The sequence below is a fragment of the Peromyscus leucopus genome, chromosome 3, assembly GCF_004664715.2.
Source record: "Peromyscus leucopus breed LL Stock chromosome 3, UCI_PerLeu_2.1, whole genome shotgun sequence".
In the NCBI taxonomy this organism is placed as follows: Eukaryota; Metazoa; Chordata; class Mammalia; order Rodentia; family Cricetidae; genus Peromyscus; species Peromyscus leucopus.
This window is the reverse complement of record NC_051065.1, coordinates 72712197-72737560: the sequence shown is the minus strand read 5'-3', so window position 1 is coordinate 72737560 and position 25364 is coordinate 72712197. Positions and strand designations below refer to the sequence as shown.

Here is a 25364-nt window from a genome sequence, read left to right as displayed (position 1 = left end):
AGGACACATTATTGGCTTTGTGAGGTACTCTGTGGAAATGCACAGGGCGAACAGGAGACTTTAGGTAGCATGAATCGGTACCTCCCTTCCATTGAATTTGGTTGGCAAATTGAAATATCTGGCAAACTCGTTCCAGCTGGGTGTTGCTGGTTTCTAGAAAAGTTCTTTGCCCAGCAGCTCTCCAAGAGCAGCTGTGTGTGGCCAATAATTAACCTTGTCACTTAGGACCTTGCATGCTGTTTCAAAGTATGATGAGTTTCAAAGTTAGGATAGGAAAAAAAAAATACAAAGTCACCTTAGGTCTTACAGTTCAACAAATTTAATAGTGCACAATAAACAGACTTTGCAGTCCTCATTTAAAACAATCTTCTCAACGCTTCTAAACTAGGAGGGGGGTTCTCTCCCACCCCTCCACATAGGAATAAATCTAGGGTAGTACCCGAAAGTGCATTTCTCAGTCATTAAAAACAGTACTGTAATTTGCTCGCTGGAGTTCTCGGTAAGAGCATGGCTTCCTCATTTGGGAAGCGGGAGAGATGATTACATACTTATTGCCTCCAAGAGATCCATTCAGCCTTTTCACTTCCACAGGTGATGGGAACAACAGCGAGGCCTCAGAATAACTTTTTAAAAAGCCAACTTCCTCGGAAGCGGATATCTATCCTTCCCACAAATAAATACTTACTCGTCTTTGATCATGGACTATTGAAAACTCAGCTGACATTTCACTCTAGAAAAAATTTAAATATTGGGCCTCTGAATATTCTGAACTTGGGTAATAGTTTCTCTCTCTCTCTCTCTCTCTCTCTCTCTCTCTCTCTCTCGCTCGCTCGCTCGCTCGCTCGCTCGCTCGCTCGCTCAGGCTACTGTTTGTCCTCCTGGGGGTCATCTGGAAAGTCAGCCTCCTCAGGGGACCTGTCTCCTTCAGGAAGCAGCGTGGCACGCACTTTCCTCTTCTCCTTAAATCGGCCTGAGCGCGAGATCTTCAAATTGCGCCGGCTATTGCCGGGTTTCTCCTCACACAACTTCTCTGGAGGCTCCCCTCGGGTGTCCCCAAGGACATCGGAATGCTGGTTCTCTCGAGAGCTGCTAGTCCGATCCAAGGAAGGTGGTGACTGATCCTCGGCCTCTGGCTGCACAGGAGGCTGCCCTCCCACAGTGACCTCCTTGCTTCTTTTCCTGGTTAGTGATTTCCACCAGGGACTGGAGCTGCTGGTGGTGGAGCCGCCACTGTCCGCCATGGCCCGCAGGCCTGGGGACCACGGTCGCCCCGCGTGGGGAAGGGCCTGGGCCAGGACGCCCCTCCTCCTCTCTCCCTGGTCTCAAGACTGTTCACTCCAGCCTTTCCAGGTTTCTTCCACGCTGGCAGGCTGCCTGGTGGGAATCGAGGGAGCTCCTGCACAGGGAGGAAAACAAGACTTGGGTTGGTCAGAGTAACAGGCTCCCCATTCTCCTTTCCTCTGAGTTGGAGCTCCAAGCCATGGGGACGCAGGAGGCTCGGTGGACCCAGTGCCCTCCAGCAGGACACCGCCTGATCTATAGATTGATCACCTTGAACTCCTGGCCTCAACCTTTGCCTTAGCTCCTGAGTAAGTGCAGTAACCACCCAGGGGAGGTCCTGATCATCTTGATCAGCCTGGATCCAAAGGGATTACTGGCCACTCCACCTGACTGTATAAGGACCACTGTAGGCACCCAACTGCCCTAGAATGGCGTTTCTTCACAGGAGCACCGTGAAGAGGAGTAATGGGGGGGGGCGCAGGGGGCGGGACCACCTAGTGTATCTTGCCAATTACAGGTGAACAGTGAAGATCAGGCAAACAGATTGAAATTTATCTAAAACCTTTCCCTACGATGTTGAGTGGTGATGCTTGGGAGTGTATCCAAGAGAGAAAGTCGGACACACAAGCATATTGTTGTGTTTACATCAAACTGCTTCAGACTGCTTCTGCCTTGTGACTTTCTGAGGCCGTCTAGACTTAACTTCCTTTGAAAATCTGCCACCCCACTCTTCTTTTTACTCCCTGGAGGCCAATATTGCGATGGTAGGAAGGCCGCGGGCCCCAGCCCCTCTTCCCTTAGCTCTCTAATTCTTAATCATCTTAGTAATAAACTAAAGACTTCTGATACTTGTGTGATACCATCCTCCAAAGGAGAGAGCGCAACCAGAACTCCAGAAAAAAACATTCTTCTTCCCCCAAACATTGAATAACGGAGCCCCCAACCCCCTAATACTGCAAGCCAGGCTACTCGCACACTTCCCATGCACCTGCAACTGGACAGGACCACCGAGAGTGGGCAGGGCACTCAGCTCCGCTCTTCGCATCCCACGTACACCGCGCTCCTAGGATTCGCAAGTGCTCAAAAGAGGGAATCTTGGGCTGCGTTTGTTGTTGCAGGTTCTCCCTGAATTGCCGGAGAGAGGAAGTCTCTGCGCCTACGGTAGGCGGCACAGAGGCGGCGCAGATATGGCCACCGGCCCCCTCTCCCCAGGATGCCCAGGGGACACACTCGGGCTAGGAAACCGTAAAAGCAAAACCGCCCGAAGTTTTTTCCCTATGAAAGGCGCCTACAACCTCAGGCACCGTCAGAGGTAGGGTTTGCAAACACCGTTCTCCCTCCCACTTTGCAAATCGGAAAAACAAACCCATGCCCCAAGGCAAGTATTAATTAATGGTGGCGGTGGGCAGCCACAACGCCTCGGTTCTCCACCCGACACCTTCTTCTCCACAGTGATCAACGTGCTGTGCATGGAAAGGCTTTGTGAGAATCGCACAAGGAAAAGATGACAAATAATGTAAAAGTAGGCAGAGCACCGTTCTGGGGCCTCTCCTCTGGCAGTAGGAGGAGGCGCACCGCGAAGCGCCGGACAGCAATCACGAGGGACATCGCAGGGCCAGGGTTTGCCTCGTCAGACTCAGAGGGACATTGGTTCACTCACCTGCAGGGGCTTCCAGGGTCACCGGGACCCCGGGCCGCACTAACTCTCAGAGCACTAAAGGACGTCTCCGGGCTGCCTGAAGCTTAGGCTGGGTGCGGGTTGGCGCCGACTTGAAGTGATGCAGGAATCGCTGTTGCTGCTCTGGCCCAATACCTTTGACTCCCGCACACCCAAAGGACAACTCGGGGCTGACAGCACGGTCCGCTTAGGTCGTAGGGGCTGTCAAATCCGCTGCCCCGGGGAGAACCCAGACAGCCTTTCCTGGTGGGAGTCTCACATTCTGAACAGCGTCCCTTTTCCCTGCTTGCGCTGTTCCGGCACCGCTGAGAGATGGGACCTCGGCTGCTGACTCCTGCGCACTCGCCCTTCCTGAGCGTCCGTAGGAACACGCAGAGACATCTGCCCACTTGCTGGTGGCTGGCCAAAGGACTGAAGATACTAGAACCACGGAGGCGGGGAGGGTCAGGGTGGGACGGGAGGCAGCCACCCAGCTACAGGTGCAGGTAGGCGCTGGTGATCCCGCCCTCTTAGAGACCAGATTGGACATGGTCTCAAACGTAGCTTCAGCCTTGAAGATTCTGATTGGAGAAAAAGCTGTACTGAGCCGCGCCTTGTCCGTGTTCCGTTCTTGCTCTGTGGTTTGAGTCCCAGGCTTTCAAAGTTTTCTAATTCCGAGCGCTGATCCAAACTCGGACATGTTGGAGAGTTTCAAACGCCCGTAGTTAAAAGGCTGAATGTTTCGAAGCATGTCCTTGCTGCCATTGGGCGCTATTCCTAGTACTAGGTAGATTAACCCTCTTGCTCATCGCAACACCCCAGGACCAGGCGCTGTGACCCTCTCCAGGCCTGCAAGGAAATCTTGGCACTCGAAGGTTAAACAGTTGCCCAGGACTGCCCGCTGAAGCGAAAAGGAACAGAGTTGGAGTTTTGACTCTAGCTTAACCACCAAGTGACAGCAGGCTGTTGGCCCTGGGTTCTTTTGATGCCTGAGTGCCTTTGCTACTAAGCATCGTTCAGGTCTGGGTGTCCACGAACTGACAGCCCGCCCCCCCCCCCAAACTATATAATTCCAGCCCTGAGCCGCTGAGAGAGTGAACCAGTGGGCTCCATCACTGTGCAGAGAGCTTTAGCTAGGTGATTATTTGACAAAATAGTATTAGAGGAGACATTTCTTTAATGAAGGGGGAGCTACAGTTTGCTCCATCACCTTGCAGGATGTCTTGAAAGAGCAATTCTTGGGGTCTCTGAGCTCATGGACATACAAGCAGGACTCCTGGCCTCTAAGATATGCAGTCCAGGCAGAGCGCTTTCTGCAGAATAAACCTGGTGGGAGACAGAACACCCACTCAAATCCCTTGCAATGTAGATTTGATAGGCAGGAATTTTATAGAGCCTTTCAATACACCAGGGAGGAGAAAAATACAAGGACTCTGTTGATTCCTTCATTTGGGTACAATTTAAAAAAATACAATGAACACAGCTCTGTGTATTTGAAAGTGATTTGTTTCTTACCAGAGATTAGTAGCTCCCTCCCTCCCTCCCTTTCTCCCTTCTTCCTGTCTTCCCCCTTTCTTCCTTTCTTTAAGATAACACTTCACTATGTAACCAAGGCTGGCCTCAAACTCTGGCATAGCACCAACTCTGACTCCTTGGTGGCAGTTCTAAAGTGGGCACATTAAATCATAACACTAGTGCTGGATAAAGACTAGCTGCCAGCATTTAGAGGAGGACTCTCTCCAGAGGAAGATGCCAAATGATGAGGACAATTTGTCTGGGGTGTCATCGCCATTTTTGGAACTGGGACCTAGTATTGTTGAGGACATGGGTGAAAGACACCAGGGGAAAAAAACACTAGTTTGCCGAATGGCTCCTCACCCAGTGTGGTTTTGACAAAGCCCACAGGCATTTTCTCAATAAACAGATGCTCCACTTCTCAGCTCCTTATTTACATTCAACAATGTCAGGTGTCTCTGTTGTGTTTTATGGGTTGTGTGGAAGCACCTTGTAAACAAAATGACCCTCTGTATGCGGTGAATGCGTACATGGAAAGGTAAAGTGAGGCACAGGGGATGGAGAGCCTCCCAGGGTAAATAGCAGGTACAGGAACTTCAAGGTGTGAAGGATACTGCGGTTCTCAAGGCTCAAAGAACAGGCAGGTGATGTGAGCGCTGAGTGGCTGGTGTGAAGTGGGAGGTGAGGCTGGACAGCTGAATGCAACACAGGCTTCCAAGGGTAGCTGTGAATGTGGCCCAGAGCAGAATCACAACAGCTGCTCTCTCGGGCACAATAAATGCTGGCCTGCTTAAGGGATGAGTTTCTACAAGGCAGATATTGGATACTAGGAATTAAAACCAGGATCTTGGAGCTTGGAGTTGACATTCTCTCTTAGAAAACTGAAATGTCTGGAGGGGCTGGGAGACTGATCACATCTTTACGTCTCCACGATAGGGCTGGACTTGGGAAGGGTACCAAGCAAATGCTTAAGGAATACAGCCAGTCAAAATGGGAGAAACCAAAATCTCATCATCCACCAGAAGAGAGATGGGGTGTGTCGTGAGGCTTTGTTCTTGCCCTTGCTGTCCCCTTCACATCTGTCCTCATCCTTTCTTCCTTCCCTTAGCTCCTGCCTTTCTCCTTCTCTGTGGACACCCCTGTCCTCTGACAGCTGGATGTGCATTTCTCTTTTCCTTCACAGCCTCCAACTCTGTCATTTTGCATGTTCCATTGGGCTTTGTTTGCGTTCACATCACTGTTGGATTCGTTTAACTGTTTAGAGTGGGTACTGCAACCAGGCACGAAAGGAGAATCTACAGCTTGCAGCATCCCATCTCCTAGACACATTCCTGGAGCATCTATAGATGGTCCTTTCCTACGGTTTTCTAAGCAGTTGATCTAAGCGAGGCCAAATTTTGTCCAGGGCTAGCTCTCTCTGCAAGTCAGTCCCCACAGCCAGCCCTCTGAGCCGGCCCTCTCCCCTCTCTGTTCCTCAGGGGTCCTGACACCAGATCACGGGTTTGGAAGTCATAGCCTCTTCTCCTTCTTCACAAAGCTACTTCATGCAGAATGCTGGTGACAGGAACTGGCTAGGGCTTCATCTAGCTGTCCTGCAGGGCAGGGGTGGTGGTGTCTCTGCTGGATCTTTCTTCCAGCTACAGATGTCCACAGCTCTCCTTGATTTTTTTGCCAGGTTGCTGAAGATGCGACCCTGGAGCTTGAGCATGCTAGGCAAACACCACCGCTGACCTAGATCTCTCCACTCACCAGTCTTCCTTCTTGTTGGAATCAACCAACCATCTTTCTTGTCACCATGATTCTCGGATGGAACCAAGCATATTTCTTTTCTGCCTGGTTCTCAGATGCATGGTCTTCATGTGCTGAAGTTAACACACTTCATTGTAACTCACAGGGAGGTGTGGCACCCCGCCTCTTCCACTAACATGGCTTCTCCACATCCCTGGGACTGTGAGAGCACACAATGACACTCTCCTTTGGCCTATCTGCAATGTCAACACCTTCAGCTTCCTCTTAAAACATCCACTATTTTACATCTTCTTCCTTCCCTCCATGGCGGCTCCTTCTTAGTCTTCCTTCTTATTGATAATCTCAGGGCAAGCTGCCATATCAATCAATCATCAGTCAGTCAGTCAGTCTGTCTGTCTATTGCTGTTCCAGTGAGGTCAGTACCAGGCCTCCTGCTATCTATGTGTTCTTTCTTTCAATCCTATCAGCAGCTGGTAGCTATTACAGAGAATGTAAGTGGTACTTTGCGGGGAACACCTTGTGGTGGTAGAGCCAGGATGCAGGATGAGGCAACCCAACACCAGAACTGGAGTTTAGACACTACACTTTGGATTTTTTTGAGATTCAGCCCTAAGTCTCCTGACCATCTTTGTCTTACGCATGGCCTTAAATATCATTTACAAGAAGGTGAGTCTTGACTCTGTGTCCTCAGCTCATGTCTCTCTGAATTACAAAACGGAGCATTTATGTGGTTCCTCGATATTTCATCATTAAGTCATATTGGAGTGGTTTGAATGAGAAGTCTTCTCCATAGTCTTGGGCATTTGAACATTTGGTTCCCAGTTGCTGGCTCTGTTTGGGGGAGATTTAGTTGGTAAAGCCTTGCTGGAGGAAGCATATCACCGGGAGTGGGCTTTCAGAATCTAAATCCTTACCCCACCGCCAGTTTGCTCTCTTGCTTGATGCTTCTAGCTCAAATGTGAGCTCTTAGCTCCTGTTCCTGCTGCCATGCCTGCTGCTTTTGTCGATGATGGATTCTTATCCCTCTGGAATCATAAAGCCCAATAAAACCTTCCTTCTAGAAACTGCCTTGGTCATGATGGTTTATCAGCAAAGGGAAAGTAACCAACACACACATCAATTTAAATACATGGAAAGCAGGATATCCCAGCATCATCTCTCACATCCATTATCTGTCCTTGTTCCAGAATCTTCTGTCCAAATGACTGGCACCATACCTGTGTAATAGTGCAACCTGGAATGCAAGATCTTCGTGCATTATGGGCTGCTACGACAATGTACCACAGACTAGTATGATGGTTAATGTATATTATCAACTTGCCTGGATTTAGCATCACCTAAGAGATACTCTGTCACAGGCAGTACCATCTCAAGGAATGTGATCTAAGACTGAATAAAAGGGGGAAGGAGAAAGTGAGTGAAAACCAGCGTTCATCTCTCTCTCTGCTTCCTGATTGTGATGTCATGTGACTAGCCATTTTACATTCTTGTCACCATGATGTCCTGGCTAGTTTTTGGTCAACTTGCTACAAGCTAGAGTTAGCTGGAAAGAGGAACCTCAGTTGAGAAAATGCCTCCATCGGATTGCTATAGGCAAGTCTGTTGGGCATTTTCTTAATTAATGATTGATGTGGGAGGGCCCAGACCACCGTGGGCGGTGTTATTCCTGGGTGTACAAGATGGCAAACTGAGCAAGCCTTGGAGAGCAAGCCAGGAAGTGAATTCCTCCCTAGCCTCTGCTTCAGTTCCTGTTACCAGGTTCCTGCCCCGACGTCTGTTCACCATATGCTATAGGATGACAGAAGCCCTTTCTTCCCCGAGTTGTCTTTGATCATGGTCTTTACCCCAGCAATAGAGACCTAGCTTAAGCCACATGACTTCCCCACCGTGATGAGCTAGGTTCTCAAATTCTAAGCTCAAATAGTCCCTTCCTTCTTTAAGTTGATTTTCTTGGTCTTTTGTTACAGCGATGGGAAAAGTAACTAATGCAACCAGGAAGCTGACAAATCTGGACATTCGTGTCCCACTGTTCTGGAGACTGAGGAACCCAAGGTGAAGGTGCCAGCAGGGCCAGTGTCCGGTGACCTTTCTTGTTCATAATCGGGCCTCCAGGAGCTGCTCATGGTCTTTCACGTAAGCATTAATTCTGCCCCACTTCTAAATAGCATTGCTTGTGGGGCAGAGCATAAATGTTCAGTCTAAAGCTATGTCTTCAGCTCCTGCTTCTGCTTACTTTCCAACCCAGTGTGAACCAAAGCCTGTCGACTTGATTTCCTAAGCGCCCCTTCACTCACTTGCCACCCCTCACTTTCATTGCTCCTCCATAATCTAAACCATCACATATTTCCACTGGACTCACCAGAACCTATCTGCATAACCTCTCCTACTCTGTCCCTGATCCATCCTGTACCCGCATGGTCCCCAGAGTGCTCACTTAATGTAGTTGGTTGTTTTACTCTTTGCTCTTTGATCTTTTCTCTTGGCAGGTGGCGGCGGTGGGGGTGGGGGTGGGGTGGGGATAGGGTGGGGGGGCGTGAAACCCAGCTCCCAAATAATCACATGGAGCCTTACTCTTACTTATGAATGCCCAGCTTTAGCTTGGTTTGTTTCTAGTCAGCTTTTCTTAACTTAAATTATCCCATCTACCTTTTGCTTCTGGGCTTTTGTCTTTCTCTATTCTATATACCTTTCTTTCTTCCTTTCCTTCCTTCCCCCTCTTTTTTCTTTTTTCTTCTACCCCTTATTTATTTATTTATTTATTTACCCCTCTATTTCTTTCTTTCTTTCTTTCTTTCTTTCTTTCTTTCTTTCTTTCTTTCTTTCTTTCTTTCTTTCTTTCTTTCTTTCTTTCTTTCTTTCTTCCTTTCTTTCTTGCTGGTTATGTAGCTGGGTGCCTGGCCCCTTGAGTCCTCCTCTCCTTCACTTACTCCTCAATATCTCTTCCTAGATTTCTCCTCCTACATATTCTCTCTGCCTACCATACCTATCTTTTCTCCTGCCTAGCTATTGGTTGTCCAGTTTTTTATTAGACCAATCAGGTGTTTTAGACAGGCAAAGTAACACAGCTTCACAAAGTTAAACAAATGCAGCATAAAAGAATGCAACACATCTTTGCATCATTAAACAAATATTCCACAGCATAAACAACTGTAATACATCTTAAAATAATATTCCACAACAATGATCTCCATGCTTACAGCCCCTCAATAGCGCCCTCTTGTTATGCACTGTTACGACCTACAGGCCCTATATGACACAATTCTACATGGTCACATGACACCAGCTTTCAGCCACTTTATTCTGCTCTTCCCAAAAAGTCTCTGCCCTTCAGTCACACTGTTACCCCAGTGAAACCTTTGTGACAACTCACTTGCCCCCACTAAGCCACGTTCCATAGAAAAATTAAATTAAAGTTGCCCGTGTTGCTTTTATCCTCTCAGTGGCCTCTGTTTATCCTATTACTTTGTAGTCCTTATATCTCATATAATCTCCCTCAGAACATATTTCTCTGAAATATATCTCTATTAGTTACTTATCTTGTTGCCGCAACAAAATGCCTGATCAAACAGCTTAATGAAGGGTCTGCTTTGGCTCCCAGTTCCAGGGTACAGTCCATCCTGGCAGGTGTCTTAGTTAGGGTTTCTATTGCTGTGATAAAACACCAGGTCCAAAAGCAGCTTGGGGAGGAAAGCGTTTATTTAGCTTACTCACCCCAAGCCACAGTCCATCACTGAAGGAAGTCAGGGCAGGAACTCAAGGCAGAAACCCGAAGGCAGGAGCTAAAGCAGAGGCCATGGTGGAGTACTGTTTATGGCTTGCTCTCCATGGCTTCCTGACCTTGCTTTCTACCCAACTCAGCACTACAGAATCAGGGACAGTACCACTCCAACCCTGCAGGCTCGGACCCATCCACATCAATCATTAATCAAGAAAATGCCCACAGGTCAATCTGTGGGGACCTTTCCTCAATCAAGCTTCCTCTCTGGAATAACTCTAAATTGTGTCAAGTTGATAAACAACAACAACAAACTTAACCAGGACAGCAGGGAAGGTACAGCAGCAGGAATCGGAGTTAGCTGGTCACATCATATCCACAGCCAGGAAGCAGAGAGTAATGGAGTCAAGACCCGTGGAACAGTGGTGCTCATATTTAGGGTGGATCTTCCCACATGGACTGACGTAATCTAGGAAACCCCTCATAGACATGCTCAGAGATTTGCTCTTCTGGTGCTTCTACAGCCTCTCAAATGGACAATTTGGATTAACCACGATACTACCCTTCGTATTTTCCTCAATAGTTAGCTGGTGAGGGTCTCTTTAAGCCCTTGTCTGTTATTTTGTTCCAGTTCTGGTAATGGTATCATTAATGGTATCAAATTTTAGGTCATTCATTGTTTTCTTTAAACACACACACACACACACACACACACACACACACACACACACACCCCTTACATTATTTCTGTTGAGAATTTAACTGTCAATCTGTAACTTCGTTTAAACATAATTGGTTCCCCACCCCACCCTCCACTATTAAGATTTTTCTCATTGTCTTAGATTTTCTTACTATTATTCAGTACATAAATACGGATTATTTTTCTTTGTTGTATTGTTTTGTTAATTTGAGTCCTTGCTCAGTTTTGACAACTCCCAGCCAGTTTTTCAAGCATTGCCAGCTGCCTCCATCTCTCTTTTGATTTGCCTCCTTAGTGTGTCCGGCTATGGTTTCTAATTTACCTTCTCTCCCCCACCCCTTTTGGCTTTCTGTGATGTGTTCTGGATTATTCCTTTTGAGCCATATGATGCTATATTCTCTCTTTTATGCTACACCTAAAAAGCTGTTAAATCTTTCCACTATTTTATGTGGAGGCCCACAAAGGCTTCCTAGTAAGACCTTACTCAAGGATAGAATCTGAGCTTGCTTTACCCAGCAGGGCTGCATAATGGGATGATTTGGCTACGAGTGTGGTTACCAGGTATTTTGAAGGGTCTACACTTGGCTGTGTGGTGTGCTTTGATCTTGAAAGGGGGAGGTCTTTTGCCTTGCTCCTTGGCATTGTATAAAAAGCCCTTTTGAATAAGCCTCGAGGTGACTGGGTATTGATCCAGGGCCTTCCTGAAGCTATCATGTGTCTTTATTTTTTTTTATCATCTCTTTCTATATAGTTTTTCTTTCTTTCTATATTTTTATCTATCATTTCCTCATTCCTCTCTCCTCTCTCCTCCTGGAAAGAACCCTTCCACAGGTTGGAGCTGGACTCCCAGGGACTCCCACAAGTTTATACATTGTAACTAGATCTTTGATAAGTACTCTCTTTAGTTTTACTACAGATATGTTAGGACATTATAGTGTCCTGTTTCTTGAAGGCATATATATATATATGATTTCTTTAAATACAACCCACATAAGCTCCATTTATTCAAAAGTTTGAAGCCTTTGTAGGTTGTGATGGTTTGAAAGAAAATTGCCCCCAAAGGGAGTGGCACTATTAGGAGATGTAGCTTTGTTGAAGTGGGTGTGGCCTTGTTGGAGGAAGTGTGTCACTGTGGAGACCGGCTTTGAGGTCTCATATATGCTCAGGCTACATGCAGTGATACAGTTCACTTCCTGTTACTTGTGAATCAAGATGTACAGCTCTCAGCTACTTCTCCAGCACCATGTCTGCCTGTACACCACCATGTCCTGCCATGATGATAATGGACTAAACCTCTGAAAATGTAAGTCACCCCAATTAAGTGTTTTTCCTTTATAAGAGTTGCTGTGGTCATGGTGTCTCTTCACAGCAATAGAAATCCTAATTAAGAGAGAAGTCTATTTTGTCTTTTCTGACAATTCCTACTCACAGAGTCTTTTTTCTTGGTATTCTTGAACATCATATTTTTCTCTTTGATTTCCTGGTTATTGGTAGGATTATTTAATGGCACAAAAAATATGACTTATGAGATCTTCAAGAGTTCAGGGGAGCTAGCACACAGGAGCACCACAAGTTCACAGCTTGGGATTGTTTTAGACACAGTAAACAAATTCGTGCAAGCTGGAGTCTGTATCCACACTCTCTGAGGACACATCCATCAGTGCTTTTACTCTTCACCCCCACCCCCTCCAGTCTTTCCTGTTCTTCTGTAACTTAACTGTCCATGCAGACCTGTGGGAAGATGAACAGAAAGATCTTTTGCTATGTCATGCACTCACTGAAATCATCAGGCCCCCTGGGGACTTGGAGTTAATGAGGACAGCATCTTCTGTTAATTTTTACCTTGGGTGAGTCTCTGGCTTGTGAACATGTTCTTTTTGCTTCCAGAAACTACCAAGATAGAAGTTGTTTCTGAGTTCACCTCTGTCAGTGGAGAATCCATCCAACAACCCACCCCCACCAAGGCCATGAATATGCTTTAATTATACACATCTGGCGGGGTGTTTGTCTTATTCGCTTGACTTTCTTGTTCATTTATTTATTTGTTTAATTACCCGGTCTCCCTTGCTAGTTAATAGTCCCATTTTATGTAACCATCATTTACATGATACCTGCTTTGTATCATGTATACTTCTAGAATCACCTCTTAGCATATTATAAATACTCATTTTCCTAAGAGTTCAATGACATAGCCATTATTCTTATTATATATCAAGAAACAAGGGATGGAAAACTTACTGCTTTGCAGAGATCACACAGCTGGTTGGTGTCAGAGCTGGCATGTGACCCCAGGGAGACCTGCTTCCGAGTGCAGGGACACAGTCCCCCACTCTGCTGTGCGTCTCTCCACATGAGTGTAGATGTGTCACCAATGAGCCTTTACACCTGGAATGGGGCCTGCAACAATAGCCTCAGTATTGTTGAATGAGTTATCATAGAAAACATAGCTATTGGAGTCTTTGATTATAAAATGACTGATTTGGAAAAAAGAAAAGCAATAAAACAGCAATGAAATGTTGTTCAGCATTCCATGTGACAGCAGCTTGGTTTCCCTTTAATCTGATGTGAGTGTGGTTGGTAGACAAAACCTGGCTTTGTTTGTTTGTTTTTGTTGCTAGCATGTTGGAAGAAAACTATCGTGCTGAAATAACAACAGAGAGAAATGGGGTAGGTGGTAAAAATACAGAGATATTATGGTAGAGGGTTGTTGCTGAGACTTGGTTAAAAACCGAACTGAAGGAATTCAGAGCAGGACATTCTCCAGCAAGGCTCAATAAGGCGTCTGACCTTGCTCAGGGAACAATGAGAATTCAGCTTTATTATTTGTCAGAAAACCATTGATGTCAGTGGAAGTCACGTGCTGTCCTTTAAGGCAAGGTTCTCCTGCTGGTCACCTGATTCCAGGTCAGGGCTCCTTGCAAAGGTGACCCGCTCTCTACTGTTGTTCGTGTCCCTGTGCGAAGTGGCAGTTCCGTTATGCTCTGTTTGCTGGGCTGTGTTTTCTCTTCTGTGGTTGCCTGATGTGTCAGCCCCGTGGGTCACACGAGCACAGCAGAGGTGGCTATCTGGTGAAAGGTGCATGGTGATCTTTGGTTTCCTCACCTTCATCAGGGATTGTCCAGTGTCTGGAGCAGCAATCCACAAAGAGTCACTGCTTTCCTTTCTTCGGGCTGTGTGTGTGGGGGGGGGTGGGGGGTGGGGAGTGAGTGATGCTTAGGGTGCCCATCTGTCCTCAGGACAAGCACAGGGGCATCTCCTTTGCATACTTTCACTTAGTGAGCATTCAGGCATGTGCACACAGATGCAATTTCATTTACATAGCAAGAGGAAATGCCTCAACTGCAACTGGAAAGCTCTGTAATAACGGCAAACTTTGAATCTCACTACAGGCTTCTCTCACTTTGAATGGCCAGAGCCTCTCTGAGGGATGTGCACCCCCAGTCTTACAGAATCATCCTGGAAGTTGAAGCAGTTTCTCCAAGGTCACCAGACTTGAGAGGTGGAGCGATTTTGAGCAGGCTTCAGTTCGTCTGTACCCAGTACAGTGCCTTTTCTCCCGTTTGCCTGTTTAAGTCTTTACTTGCATTTAGTTAATCATTAGATCGAAAAACTTTTGTTGTTAACAAGGCTATCAGAAGAATCATACTTCAAAAATTCTGATTAGGTCACTGTCTTCTAACTTTCCCTTTCAGACAAAACTAAATCACACATGGTTGCTTAAGTGGTGATGCCCTCTGGGATCACAGAGAGCTGGGATTAGCTGTGGGGATTGTCATAAAATAAGTTTCTTACAAAAAAGACTTGACAGTTGGGTTGGATGCTGACTGGGTGGCTTTGGGAAAATTGCCTGGTGTCTCCAGAATCTGCTTTCCTTGTATGTAAAGTGGGGATAATTTAATTTACTTCTCTGGAAGGCAGCCAGGACTAAAGTAGACAATATGCTTATTTAGTTCCCTAGCATACTGTCCATACAGTAGACACCCAGGGAATGCTTGCTTTCTTTGTGACTAATTTCTTTTATTGGCTAAAATTTGTGTAAGTAAACTCTATCAATTAGTCAACCAACCAACCAACCAACCAACCAACCCATCAGTCAATTCCAAAGTCTTTTTGAAAGTAACATCGAAGTCTTACAAAGTGTTCCCAATATTGTTTGTTGGCCTTGGCCGGTTCCTGGCTCCAACAACATTTACTGTAGAATATGTAATATGTGACAATTCATTCTGAGTCACACTGCTTTCAGGAGCATTTTCAATGGCTGTCCAATCAGGCAGGAGTTTTCTGTATATGACTCAGGCAAGGTTTTTTATCTCTAAGCACCAAAATTAGTTAAGGGAAAAGTATACCGGGTAGGTCTGAGAGCAATGAGACATGAAAGAATTAAGAAATGGCTGGTAGAGCTCCTCAGAAGGAAGGTCACCATCACCAGACTGTAGTTCTGGGGTCTCAACAAATCACCTGCATCACAGAGCCACGCAGGAGAAGGAAGAGATCTGTGGAGTAATGTCTCTAGTATGTCAGACAGCATGACTCTCCTTTGTTTTTATTTGATTAAAATAGTATATGTTTGTACATTTAAGGGCTGAATGTTTTTAAAATGTTTTTGGAAAATCACAGGGATTTACTGGGGCTAGAGAGGTGGCTCAGTGGTTAAGAACATCTACTCTTCTTGCAGAGGGCCCAAGTTCAATTCTTAGTACCCACTCTGAAGTCAGGATAGAAACTCAAACAGGACAAGATCCTGGAGTCAGGAGCTGATGCAGAAGCCATGGAGGGATGTTGCTTACTGGCTTACTTCCCATGGCTTCCTCAGCCCACTTTCTTGTAGAAACCAGGACCAGCAGCCCAGGGATGGCACCACCCACCATGGGCTGGGCACTTCCCCATTGATCACTAAATGGGAAAATGCCTTACAGCTGGATCTCAAGGAGGCATTTCCTCAGCCAAGGCTCCTTCCTCTGATGACTCTAACTTGTGTCAAGTTGACATACAAAACCAGCCAGTACAGTCCCTTACCTTAAGTCTTTCCCACAATTATCTCTCCCACCATTTCCAATGATTTTTGACTTTATTTTTGGTCCTCACAGCTCTCCGTACCTCCAAACATGGTGGTATTATGCTTTCTTTTGATTTATCGAGCATTAGACAGCCCTAGCATGATAACTGAGAACTTAATTCACCTATGCCACTGCGACTCTTTCTCTTCCTTCATGTTCCTTCCAGAAAACATATCACACGTTTGGTTTAATTGTCTACTCCATGTTTATATTGAGCCTATGCAGATATTGTTTAGGTTAAACATTTAAATCTACAGATACACATCTACTCTCCAAGTTTCTTTTCATGAAATTATTGATTTTTTTTAAAAATAAAAATTTTCTATTTGTTTACCTTGTCCCTTTCTGCCCTTCCCGTAACCTTTTAGTGCATGTTGTGGTGTGAGTCTGATTGTCCTCCTCAGGCTCCTGTGCTGGAACAGCTGCTCCCAAGCAAGTCTGCTGTTTGAGAAGTTTGTGGCAGGTGGGGTTAGGCCTTAGAGATGTGTAGTTGCAGGCCCCTGCAGTCCTATACTTAGCTGTCTGCTCCCCCTCCCCCTTCCACGACAGACTGATTCCCATGAAACCGTGAGCCGAATTCCTCCTCACTTGAGTTGGATTTTGACGGCTACTTCGTCATTGTGCTGAGAGCAGCAACCATCACAGTGTGCTTCTTGACCCGCGTGATCCCATCAACACTGTGTGTCTCTCGGGTTTACTGGGAAAGCCACTCTTGGGAACCTCCATGCCCCTTCACTCTGGGCTTTCTTCCTGGCTGCCTGCCCTAGGGACGCCTGGAACCGTTGTCCATATTTCCTGCATTGGAGCTTCCCTCTTTCTCGGGGTACCTTGCTTTGGGGGAGCACACCAGCGTGTGGAGTGGCGAGTCATGAGTCAAGGCAGCGAGGCTGGTCTCAGTGTCTGCTCCATGCTGACATAGCTCCACAGTGCTGCTTGCCCTCTGTGCCTGCCACCAGCAATCCTCCTGCGGGAGGAGACAGTACTGGGTGAGGGAGCTCTGGGCAGCAGATAGGCAGTAGACCCCAGAGGGAAGGCCCCTGGCCCTCCACCGCATGCTGTTGCTACACCAGGTCTCCACCATCCACTCAGAATTTCTTGAGAGACAAATAACTTGCTGCTGTCTCATTCAGTCTATTGGAATTTGGATTTTCTGCCCCTTGCAGCTAACCTTGTGCTAACTATTTTCTAAGTAGGAAAGGAGAATTGCAGAAAGGCATGAACCTCTATGGCTCAGTTCCATAAATAAAGCTTGATAATTTTTTCCTATAATGAGAAGTAAACTCATGGTCTCATGCATGTTGGGCAAGTATTCTTTCAGTGAACTGTACCCTCAGCTCGGATATAAAATTTAAATAGGTAAAGAGCTGGATGCATAATTCTCTAAACCAGCACTCTAAAAATACATTACCTATTACAGGATGAAATGTTTTCTAGGGTAGTAAGGATGGCTTAATTTTTAGAAACATATTTGCTATATTACTGTATAAACAGCTGATGGAGGAAATAGCTCAAGAGACTGCAGAAGAGGGCATTTTATGAAACACCATTGAAGCAAGCGTTTTAAGGAATGTTCTCACAGGGTTAAGAAGGGAGAATCTGTGATAGAATGTTCATGAGCAAGAGTGGTTCTCCTCTGTTGGGAAGCAGAACCCCAGAGGACCACGGTGAAAACACAGTGGTGTAGTCTGTTCCTTTCCCAGCACACCTGGCATCCATGGCGTTAGTTTTCTAGGTGACTCCAACACATATCAAATTTGAGGACCAGTTGTGTAAAAGTTACAACATCTATCACATTAAATGTGGACATTTTAGATACGTTCTCGTTAGAGTCAGAAGCAAGATCTGATTGCTGTCCTTACTGGAGGTCCATTCCTCTGGAAGAGAGGGAGGAGGAGGAAAAAAAGAGAAGGAAGTATGAGAACTGGGGAGAATGGGGAAAGTTGCCTAAAGGTGTATTCCACTGAATTATGCAGAAACTAAGATGATATATAGACAAGACTATGAACATTAATGAGATTATCCAACAGGTTATTAGAATCAGATATAGAGATATAGATACTCAGCAACATTCCTAACATCTGACAATATATTAGAAATAGATAGCATGACCTGGTGCCTCATCCCTGTAATCTCAGCACTTGAGAGCCTGAAACGGGGGAGTTGCTGTGAGCAAAAGGCCAGCTGAGGGTATAGAATGAGAACCTATCTCAAAATCAAGAGAGACAGACATGGGGGCGGAGGGTAGAAATGAAAGGCACGCCCCCTCTAGAGAGACAGAGATGGGGTGGAGGGTAGAAATGAAAGGCACGCCCCCTTTAGAGAGACAGACATGGGGGCGGAGGGTAGAAATGAAAGGCACATCCCCTTTAAGCTTCTTCTGTTCAACTCACTTCCCTTTTGTGATCAGGTTGTTTTTCTTGAGTTTTTTTGTATATTTGAGATGTTAATTCTCTATCAAACATATAACTGGCAAAGATTTTCTCTTGTCCTGTAGGATGTCTCTTTATTCATTTGACAGTTTCCTTTGTTGCACAGAAACTTTTCAACTTCATGAGGTCTCATTTGTCAATTGTTTGCCTTACTTCCTGAATGACCAGCGTCCTTTTTAGGAAACCTGTGTCTCTGTCCCACAGCACACTTCCTGTAGTACACTTCCTATTGCATACTCCCTATAGCATACTTCCTGTAGTGCATTTACTGTTGCATATTTCCTATAGCACACCTCCTATAGTGCACTTCCTACTGCATACTTTCTGTAGCACACCTTCTATAGTGCACTTCCTGTAGCACACCTCCTACAGTGCACTTCCTGTAGCATACTTCCTGTAGCACACCTCCTATAGTGCACTTCCTGTAGCATACTTCCTGTAGCACACCTCCTATAGTGCACTTCCTATTGCATACTTCCTATAGCATACTTCCTGTAGTGCACTTCCCATTGCATATTTCCTATAGCACACTTCCTATAGTGTACTTCCTACAGCATACTTCCTGTACCACACCTCCTATAGTGTACTTCCTACTGCATACTTCCTGTAGCACACCTCCTATAGTGTACTACCTACTGCATACTCCCTGATGCACACTTCCTGTAGTGCACTTCCCATTGCATATTTCCTATAGCACACCTCCCATAGTGCACTTCCTACAGCATACTTCCTGTAGCACACTTTCTCTAGCTCATTTGAGCTTTGTTCTGAGCTTCCTGAGCCATCTGGAGTGGAATTTGTACAGGATCTATTTCATTCTTGTACATGTTGATTTCCTGTTTTCTCAGCACTGTTTGTTGAAGATTGTTTTGTTTCTCCACTGTGGTTTTTGGCTTGTCAAAACCAAAATCTTTGGCTGAGATTGCTTGAGTCTACATCTGGATCCTCTATTCTGTTCCACTGATCTGGTTTTTTGTGCCAATACCATACTGTTTTGTTGTCTATGGCTCTCTAGCTCAGCTTGATATCAGGCATGTTAATGCTCTCAGCCATGTTTTCCTCTTGTTCAAGATTGCTTCGGCTGTTCACAGAACACAGATGACTGAAAAGGAGATAGTTTGGAATTCATAAATAAAACAAATCAGGAGAGGTGAGACAAGTTGAATAGAGCCCTAGTAGAACTTCAGAAAGACCAGTTTCACAGAGGAGACAAACAGTCATTAGACCAAAAGAATTGCTCAACTTCAGTGGAATTGAGGAAAGAAAGATGAAAACAAAATCTCACCAGTTTAGCAAAAATATTTAGCTGTAATAGATAATGCCAAGTGTTGACAAGAACATGAAGTGCGGGCAAGCACTCCCAAGCACAGCTGGGGAGAAAAATGGGTTGGTACCACCACTGGGAAGCATGCTAAGCTAGTCAAGTTGATTATAATTTCCCTTCATGATTTAGCTCTCGACTTGAAGTAGATGCAGAATTTAATGAAAATACATCTGGAGATGTCAGGTATCAACAGAAAAGCAGAAATGACCTAGTTTCTATCTCTGACATTAGGAATGTTAAATTACTGAATATGGCATTTTGCAACAGTAAGTGTGGATGGACTAGATCGATGTGTCAGTATAGATATATTCCAGAAACATGGAGGAAAGAAGATAGGCTGTAAACTTACACACTCACGGTGCTACTTGTATAAACCATGCATTTGCTGGACATGTGATGTAAGACATGTCAAAGAAATATGTCAAAGAATGGTGGAGGCTGGGAAAATGGGACCAAGGGCTCTCATTTATTTAGAACCTTAAAAATCTCTTAATGAGAAGCACAAGCTAGTGTGCCAGGGCGGCGAGGCCCCCCGCGCGCAGCCCGCGCCGGCGCAGCCCCGCGTCGCGCCCCCGCCCGGTGGTGGGGCCCCCGGAGCCGCGCGCGCCGGCGGGGCGGCCCGGCGCGGGGACAGCGCGGCGGCCTCGAGCGCCCCGGGCCCTGAGGACGCAGCACAGGCCCGGAGTGGCCCTGGCTCGGCGGAGCCCGGCTCCGAGGATCCTCCGGCTAGCAGGTCTCCGGGCCCGGAGCGTGCCAGCCTGTGCCCATCAGGCGGCGGCCCCGGGGAGGCGCTGAGTCCCAGCGGTGGGCTGCGGCCCAACGGGCAGACCAAGCCGCTGCCCGCGCTGAAGCTGGCGCTGGAGTACATCGTGCCGTGCATGAACAAGCACGGTATCTGTGTAGTGGACGACTTCCTGGGCAAGGAGACCGGGCAGCAGATCGGCGACGAGGTGCGCGCCCTACACGACACCGGCAAGTTCACGGACGGGCAGCTGGTCAGCCAGAAGAGTGACTCTTCCAAGGACATCCGGGGGGACCAGATCACCTGGATTGAGGGCAAGGAGCCCGGCTGCGAGACCATCGGCCTGCTCATGAGCAGCATGGACGACCTGATCCGCCACTGCAGCGGGAAGCTGGGCAACTACAGGATAAACGGTCGAACGAAAGCCATGGTTGCTTGTTACCCAGGCAACGGAACAGGTTATGTCCGTCACGTTGATAACCCAAATGGAGATGGAAGATGTGTGACATGTATATATTATCTAAATAAAGACTGGGATGCCAAGGTAAGTGGAGGTATACTTCGAATTTTCCCAGAAGGCAAAGCCCAGTTTGCTGACATTGAACCCAAATTTGATAGACTGCTGTTTTTCTGGTCTGACCGACGCAACCCTCACGAAGTACAACCAGCATATGCTACAAGGTACGCAATAACTGTTTGGTATTTTGATGCAGATGAACGAGCAAGAGCTAAAGTAAAATATCTCACAGGTGAAAAAGGTGTGAGGGTTGAACTCAATAAGCCTAATTCAGTCAGCAAAGACGTCTAGCAGGGCCTTAGGTCCAGCAGTGCTCACACCACCTACAGCCGCTTCGTTGCCTTCTGTGGACTCGTGGATGGGATAAGCAGAGACTCCTGGCTGGCGTTCCAGCTGGGAGCCAGGCAACTTTGCCAGGTGTCGTCCAACAGAGGGTTCCGTCTGCTGTGACTGCTGTGGGGTCAGCTCCAGATCTGTGACTGCACTTGGCCACTGACTGAAGAGGAGACGCTGTCTGAGGAGAGTGGCTTTTCCATCTGGACACGAAACAAGGGCCCTATGTAGGATTTTCTTCATTCTTCTATTTTGCCAGATCTATCATCTAACTGAGTTCATTTCATCTCTTTTTTATATCAAGTTGGAATTCGGGGAATTTTTGTATTAGGTACAATTTATCAAAACTGAATTAAGAAAAAAAAATTACAGTATTATTCCTCAAAGTAACATCAATCTATTTTTGTAAACCTCTTCATGCTATTAAATTTTGCCCTAAAGACCTCCTACGATGATTGTCGCCAGTGAATGATGATTCGTTTTCTTTTGACTGTAAGTAAAGAAAGGGCGTTGAGTTGCAGCCGAAGTCCACAGGTTTTTCTTGGCCTGTCTCACAGTAGTTTGAATTTGTAAAGGTCTCTGCTGTCACACCTTGATGATAGTGAAACCTAACAGTAGATGGTCACCACTGACTACCAAGTAACTTACAGAATTATGAGAAGAAAAATGCCACAGGAGAAGGGTTTATCTTTTAAGTTAATTTTCAAAGCTAAGTGACTGGCACTAAATAAACTTGAGGTCCTTCTCTGCTCTGGTTCCCAAGACAAAGGGCTTTCTTCTACTTCAGGTCTGTCCTGCCATCGGTCTGTCCCACTGCACAGTTTTCCCCGTGGTTTCTCCTTAGTTCGACTGTGCTTCCAGATCCTCCCAGATCAGAGCCTTGTTCTGTTGCAGAGCACCCAGGGGCCCCAGGCACGTGGACATGTGTGTGGTTGTAGCCTCAAGCATGGTCACCGGCTCCTGGGACAGCTGTGTCATTTTCACAACCAGTGAAAGGCATGTGTGTAGCTTAGAAATGAGAAGAAGTGTAAAACCAGACACTTTGTTTTATGGGTTTTTCTCTCTTTAGAAAAAAGAGGGACGGTGTGGCACAACCACACCAGGCCTGCCAGACTGGTCACCTCTACAGTATCCTTAGAAAGCCTGGGTTTGCACAGATTTGGGGTGTAACTCCTTGTCCCCTTGGGTGTTTTATCTCTAACCTTGATCTTTGCCAAAATGTGTGTATACAGAACTACTTCTGTGTGTTTCACCGTACACCAGTCTTAGCAGCTGTCTAGTTTGAATCCAATTAGAAACCTTTTCTGTGGAAAGCTCAGTAATTCTTATTAAGAGATTGCTATTGTTCATGTAAAACATGAAAAAAAAATCAAGTAAAGCTGAGTGTGGATTAGGGGTTACTCAGCACTGTGCTTGTGTGAGGGGCTCATGGCAGGAAGTCCAGTTCTGTCCCACATCCTTCTCTTCAACCCCAATAACCGCTGACAACCTCTCCAGCAAGTGCCTCTGCCAGCCGAGGGCCAGCTCGAGGTCAGCCACCTGGTGGCCCTTCCAAAAGCACCATGTTTCAGAGTTGGAGAAATTGTTTGGCATTGGTGGGAGAAGACATTTGATTGGAGCAGCAGCCTTTCAATGTGGGAGTCCCTGGTATACTTTGTATTGGACTTTTACTGGTGTACCAAGTCCCAGACTCTGCTGCCAAGAGGGTGTGTGCTTGCCAGACAAAATTTAAACTATAGATCTTCTGGAAAGTTTATGTACTTTCCTGGAGGTCATTTGTGAAAAGATCAAGAAATCAGGATAGTCATGCACTTAATACTCAAACTCTCAATTTCATGTTTGTGGCACAAAACAGGGCTCTATTTAAAACTATTTGTGGCCTCTGTGTGTTAATCCTGGTTAAAGAGAAAGCTTTATGATGCTGTTTATTCAACACATTAAGCAGCTGTGGAACAGACCTTTATCCGTAATAGGCAGAGCACTTCAGGATTTGCATAGAGACTCATGGTTTGGACGCGGTGTTTCCTATGAAAGCTTCTCACGTTGCTTGTAAAGCTAATCTAATTAAAAAGATGTATAAATGTTCATGGAAAAAAAAAAATCTCTTAATGAGATACAAATGGAGTGGGGGTGAAGGAGTCTAGGGGGCTAAGCAGCAGAGAGAAGGCATGCTCCTCTGGAGCCTTGACTGTGTGACTGGCTTCCAGGCTGGTTCAAGCAGAAGGGATTTGTTCAGGACCTTAGGTACCTTGCTGAATCTTGAAACTAATTTAGAGTTGTTGACAGATAGTAGTCAAAAGCAGAGTGGGTGTGATTGTCTGAAAATAAGTAGAGGACACAGTAGTTTCTGAGGCACAACTGTGTGTTACCACAGGAGGATGGGCAGAGGGGCCTGAGGATGGGGATGGGGTACTGAGGTGTGTGAAGGCGTGTGGTAGTGCTTCGCACATGTTCCAATGTCATCTGCCTTCTGTGACAATTCCATGAAGTAGATAGGTTGAACAGTAGGCAGGCAAGCATTCATTTTCATATTTCAAAATAGAGAAACCTGAAACTCAGAAATGTTAAAAAGCCTTGACCCTGGGCCAAGCTAGGTCATGTGGCTGTAAATCCAGTGCTTCTGTAAGGATACAACACTTCTTTTAATAGAAAGTTAGTATATCTCTCTGCACAGGACAGATGTACATTTCCAGATTCTGCTGTTTCTCCATCCCCTTACCCTCCACTGCATCCAAATGGGAATTTTATTTGTGAAATACATACCATTAAGCCTGAGATGCCTATTGTCTATGCGGTACCATTCCAGGGAGGGGCAGGGCTAAGATTCATGTCCTCATTGTGGGAGTCCAGCTCCCACATTTTTAAGGGTTCTTAGGTGGAGGAGAGAGGGATAAGAAAATATCAGATAGAAGGAGAGACCTAGCTGATGAGGGGAAAGACAGAAACACAGGATAGCTTTGGGAGGGCCTGGATCAATATCCAACAGCCCAGAAATTTATTCAAAAGAGCTTTTTATAATATGTCAAGGGGAGAGGCAAAAGACTTCTCCCTTGCAACATCAAAGCACATTATACAACCAAGTGTTGATCCTTCTAAATACCTGGTAACCATGCCCATGGTCAAATCATCCCATTATGCAGCCCTGCTGGGTAAAGCAAGCTTAGATTCTCTGACCCTGAGTAAGTTCTCACTAGGAAGTCTCTGTGGGCTCCCACACCTCATGATGCTGGTAGTTTAAACAGACCTGCACTAGAGTTCTCAGTAGAGTTGTGGAGTTGGGACATTTGGAGTCCTAAGTGACTCAAGGAGGTGCAGACGATTCTATGTATCCCTTAAGAATGGAACAGTCTGCATAATGCTATATAGCCACTGCTCTCTTATCAAGGAATTCTATTCCCTCCATTATCAAGATACCTTAAGTAGAGCAGACTCATCCCTGGCTCAGGTATAAATTCTGGTTATTCTTAATCTCAGCTTGCCGAACTCTATCTTGTAATGAAATTGCTTGGAGGAATAAATAAAAAATCAAGTTTGCAGAGCCCCAGAACCTGAGCCATGCCTGATCCCTTGATTTACTAACATGCCCTAGGTCTCAAGACCCAGCCATATCACTCTTGAGTATATACCCAAAGGATGCTCCATCCTGCCACAAGGACACTTGCTCAACTATGTTCTTTGAGGCTTTATTCATAATAGCCAGAAACTAGAACCAACCTAGATGTCTCTCAACCAAAGAATGGAAAGAAAATGTGGGACGTTTACACAATGGAGTATTACTCAGTTGTTAAAGAAAATGACAGCAGGAAATTTGCAAGCAAATAGAGGGACCTAGAAAAAAAAAATCATCCCAGGCGAGGTAACCCAGATCCTGAAAGACAAATATGGCATGTACTCACTTATAAGTGAATATTAGCTTTTAACAAATGATGGCCAAGCTACAATCTGTAGACCTAGAGAGGTTAGATAAAGAGGAGAACTCTAGGGGGAATTCATGGATCTCCCTGGGAAGGGGAAATAGAATAGATTTTGCAGGTAGACTGGGATGGGTGAGGATGGAAACAGGAGGGATCAGGTGTGTGGGGAGATGGAGGGAGAGGGTGTGGCAAGAGAGGGCTAGAATTGGGTAGCATTATGGGGGCAGTGTGGAAGTCCAGTGCAGTGGAAACCTCCTGGAATTTATGAGGGTGATCCTAATGAGGACTCCTAGTAATGAAAGATATGGAGTCTGAACTGCCATCTCTTGTAGCCAGGCAAGGCTCCCAGTGGTGGGACTAGGTTGCATTCAATTGAGTAGCTGGCCAAGGGGGTCCCATGGAGATCCCCAAACAACCCAGCCTAATGCTAG

General features: G+C 46.1%; 2 protein-coding genes across 2 annotated transcripts; one reads left to right on the top strand and one right to left on the bottom strand.

Annotated features, from left to right (window-relative positions):
• Positions 1-303: 303 nt before the first annotated feature.
• Positions 304-3850, bottom strand: Prr15 (proline rich 15). Its single transcript, XM_028864128.2, has 2 exons — positions 2942-3850; positions 304-1396 (listed from the first exon to the last, which is right to left on the bottom strand). The coding sequence occupies exon 2, from the start codon at positions 1239-1241 to the stop codon at positions 864-866; it is 378 nt and encodes a 125-aa protein (XP_028719961.1). The 5' UTR covers positions 1242-1396; positions 2942-3850; the 3' UTR covers positions 304-863.
• Positions 3851-19921: 16071 nt separating this feature from the next.
• LOC114689778 (egl nine homolog 1-like) lies at positions 19922-21469 on the top strand (the record flags this gene model as incomplete). Its single annotated transcript, XM_037204305.1, has 1 exon — positions 19922-21469. A coding segment is annotated over one exon (1056 nt), but the record flags the coding sequence as incomplete, so codon positions are not given.
• Positions 21470-25364: the final 3895 nt, after the last annotated feature.

What these genes read in the sequence shown, in the direction of transcription:
- Prr15 (XM_028864128.2), bottom strand. Translation starts at nt 1,241, where the DNA reads ATGGCGGACAGTGGCGGCTCCACCACCAGCAGCTCCAGTCCCTGGTGG.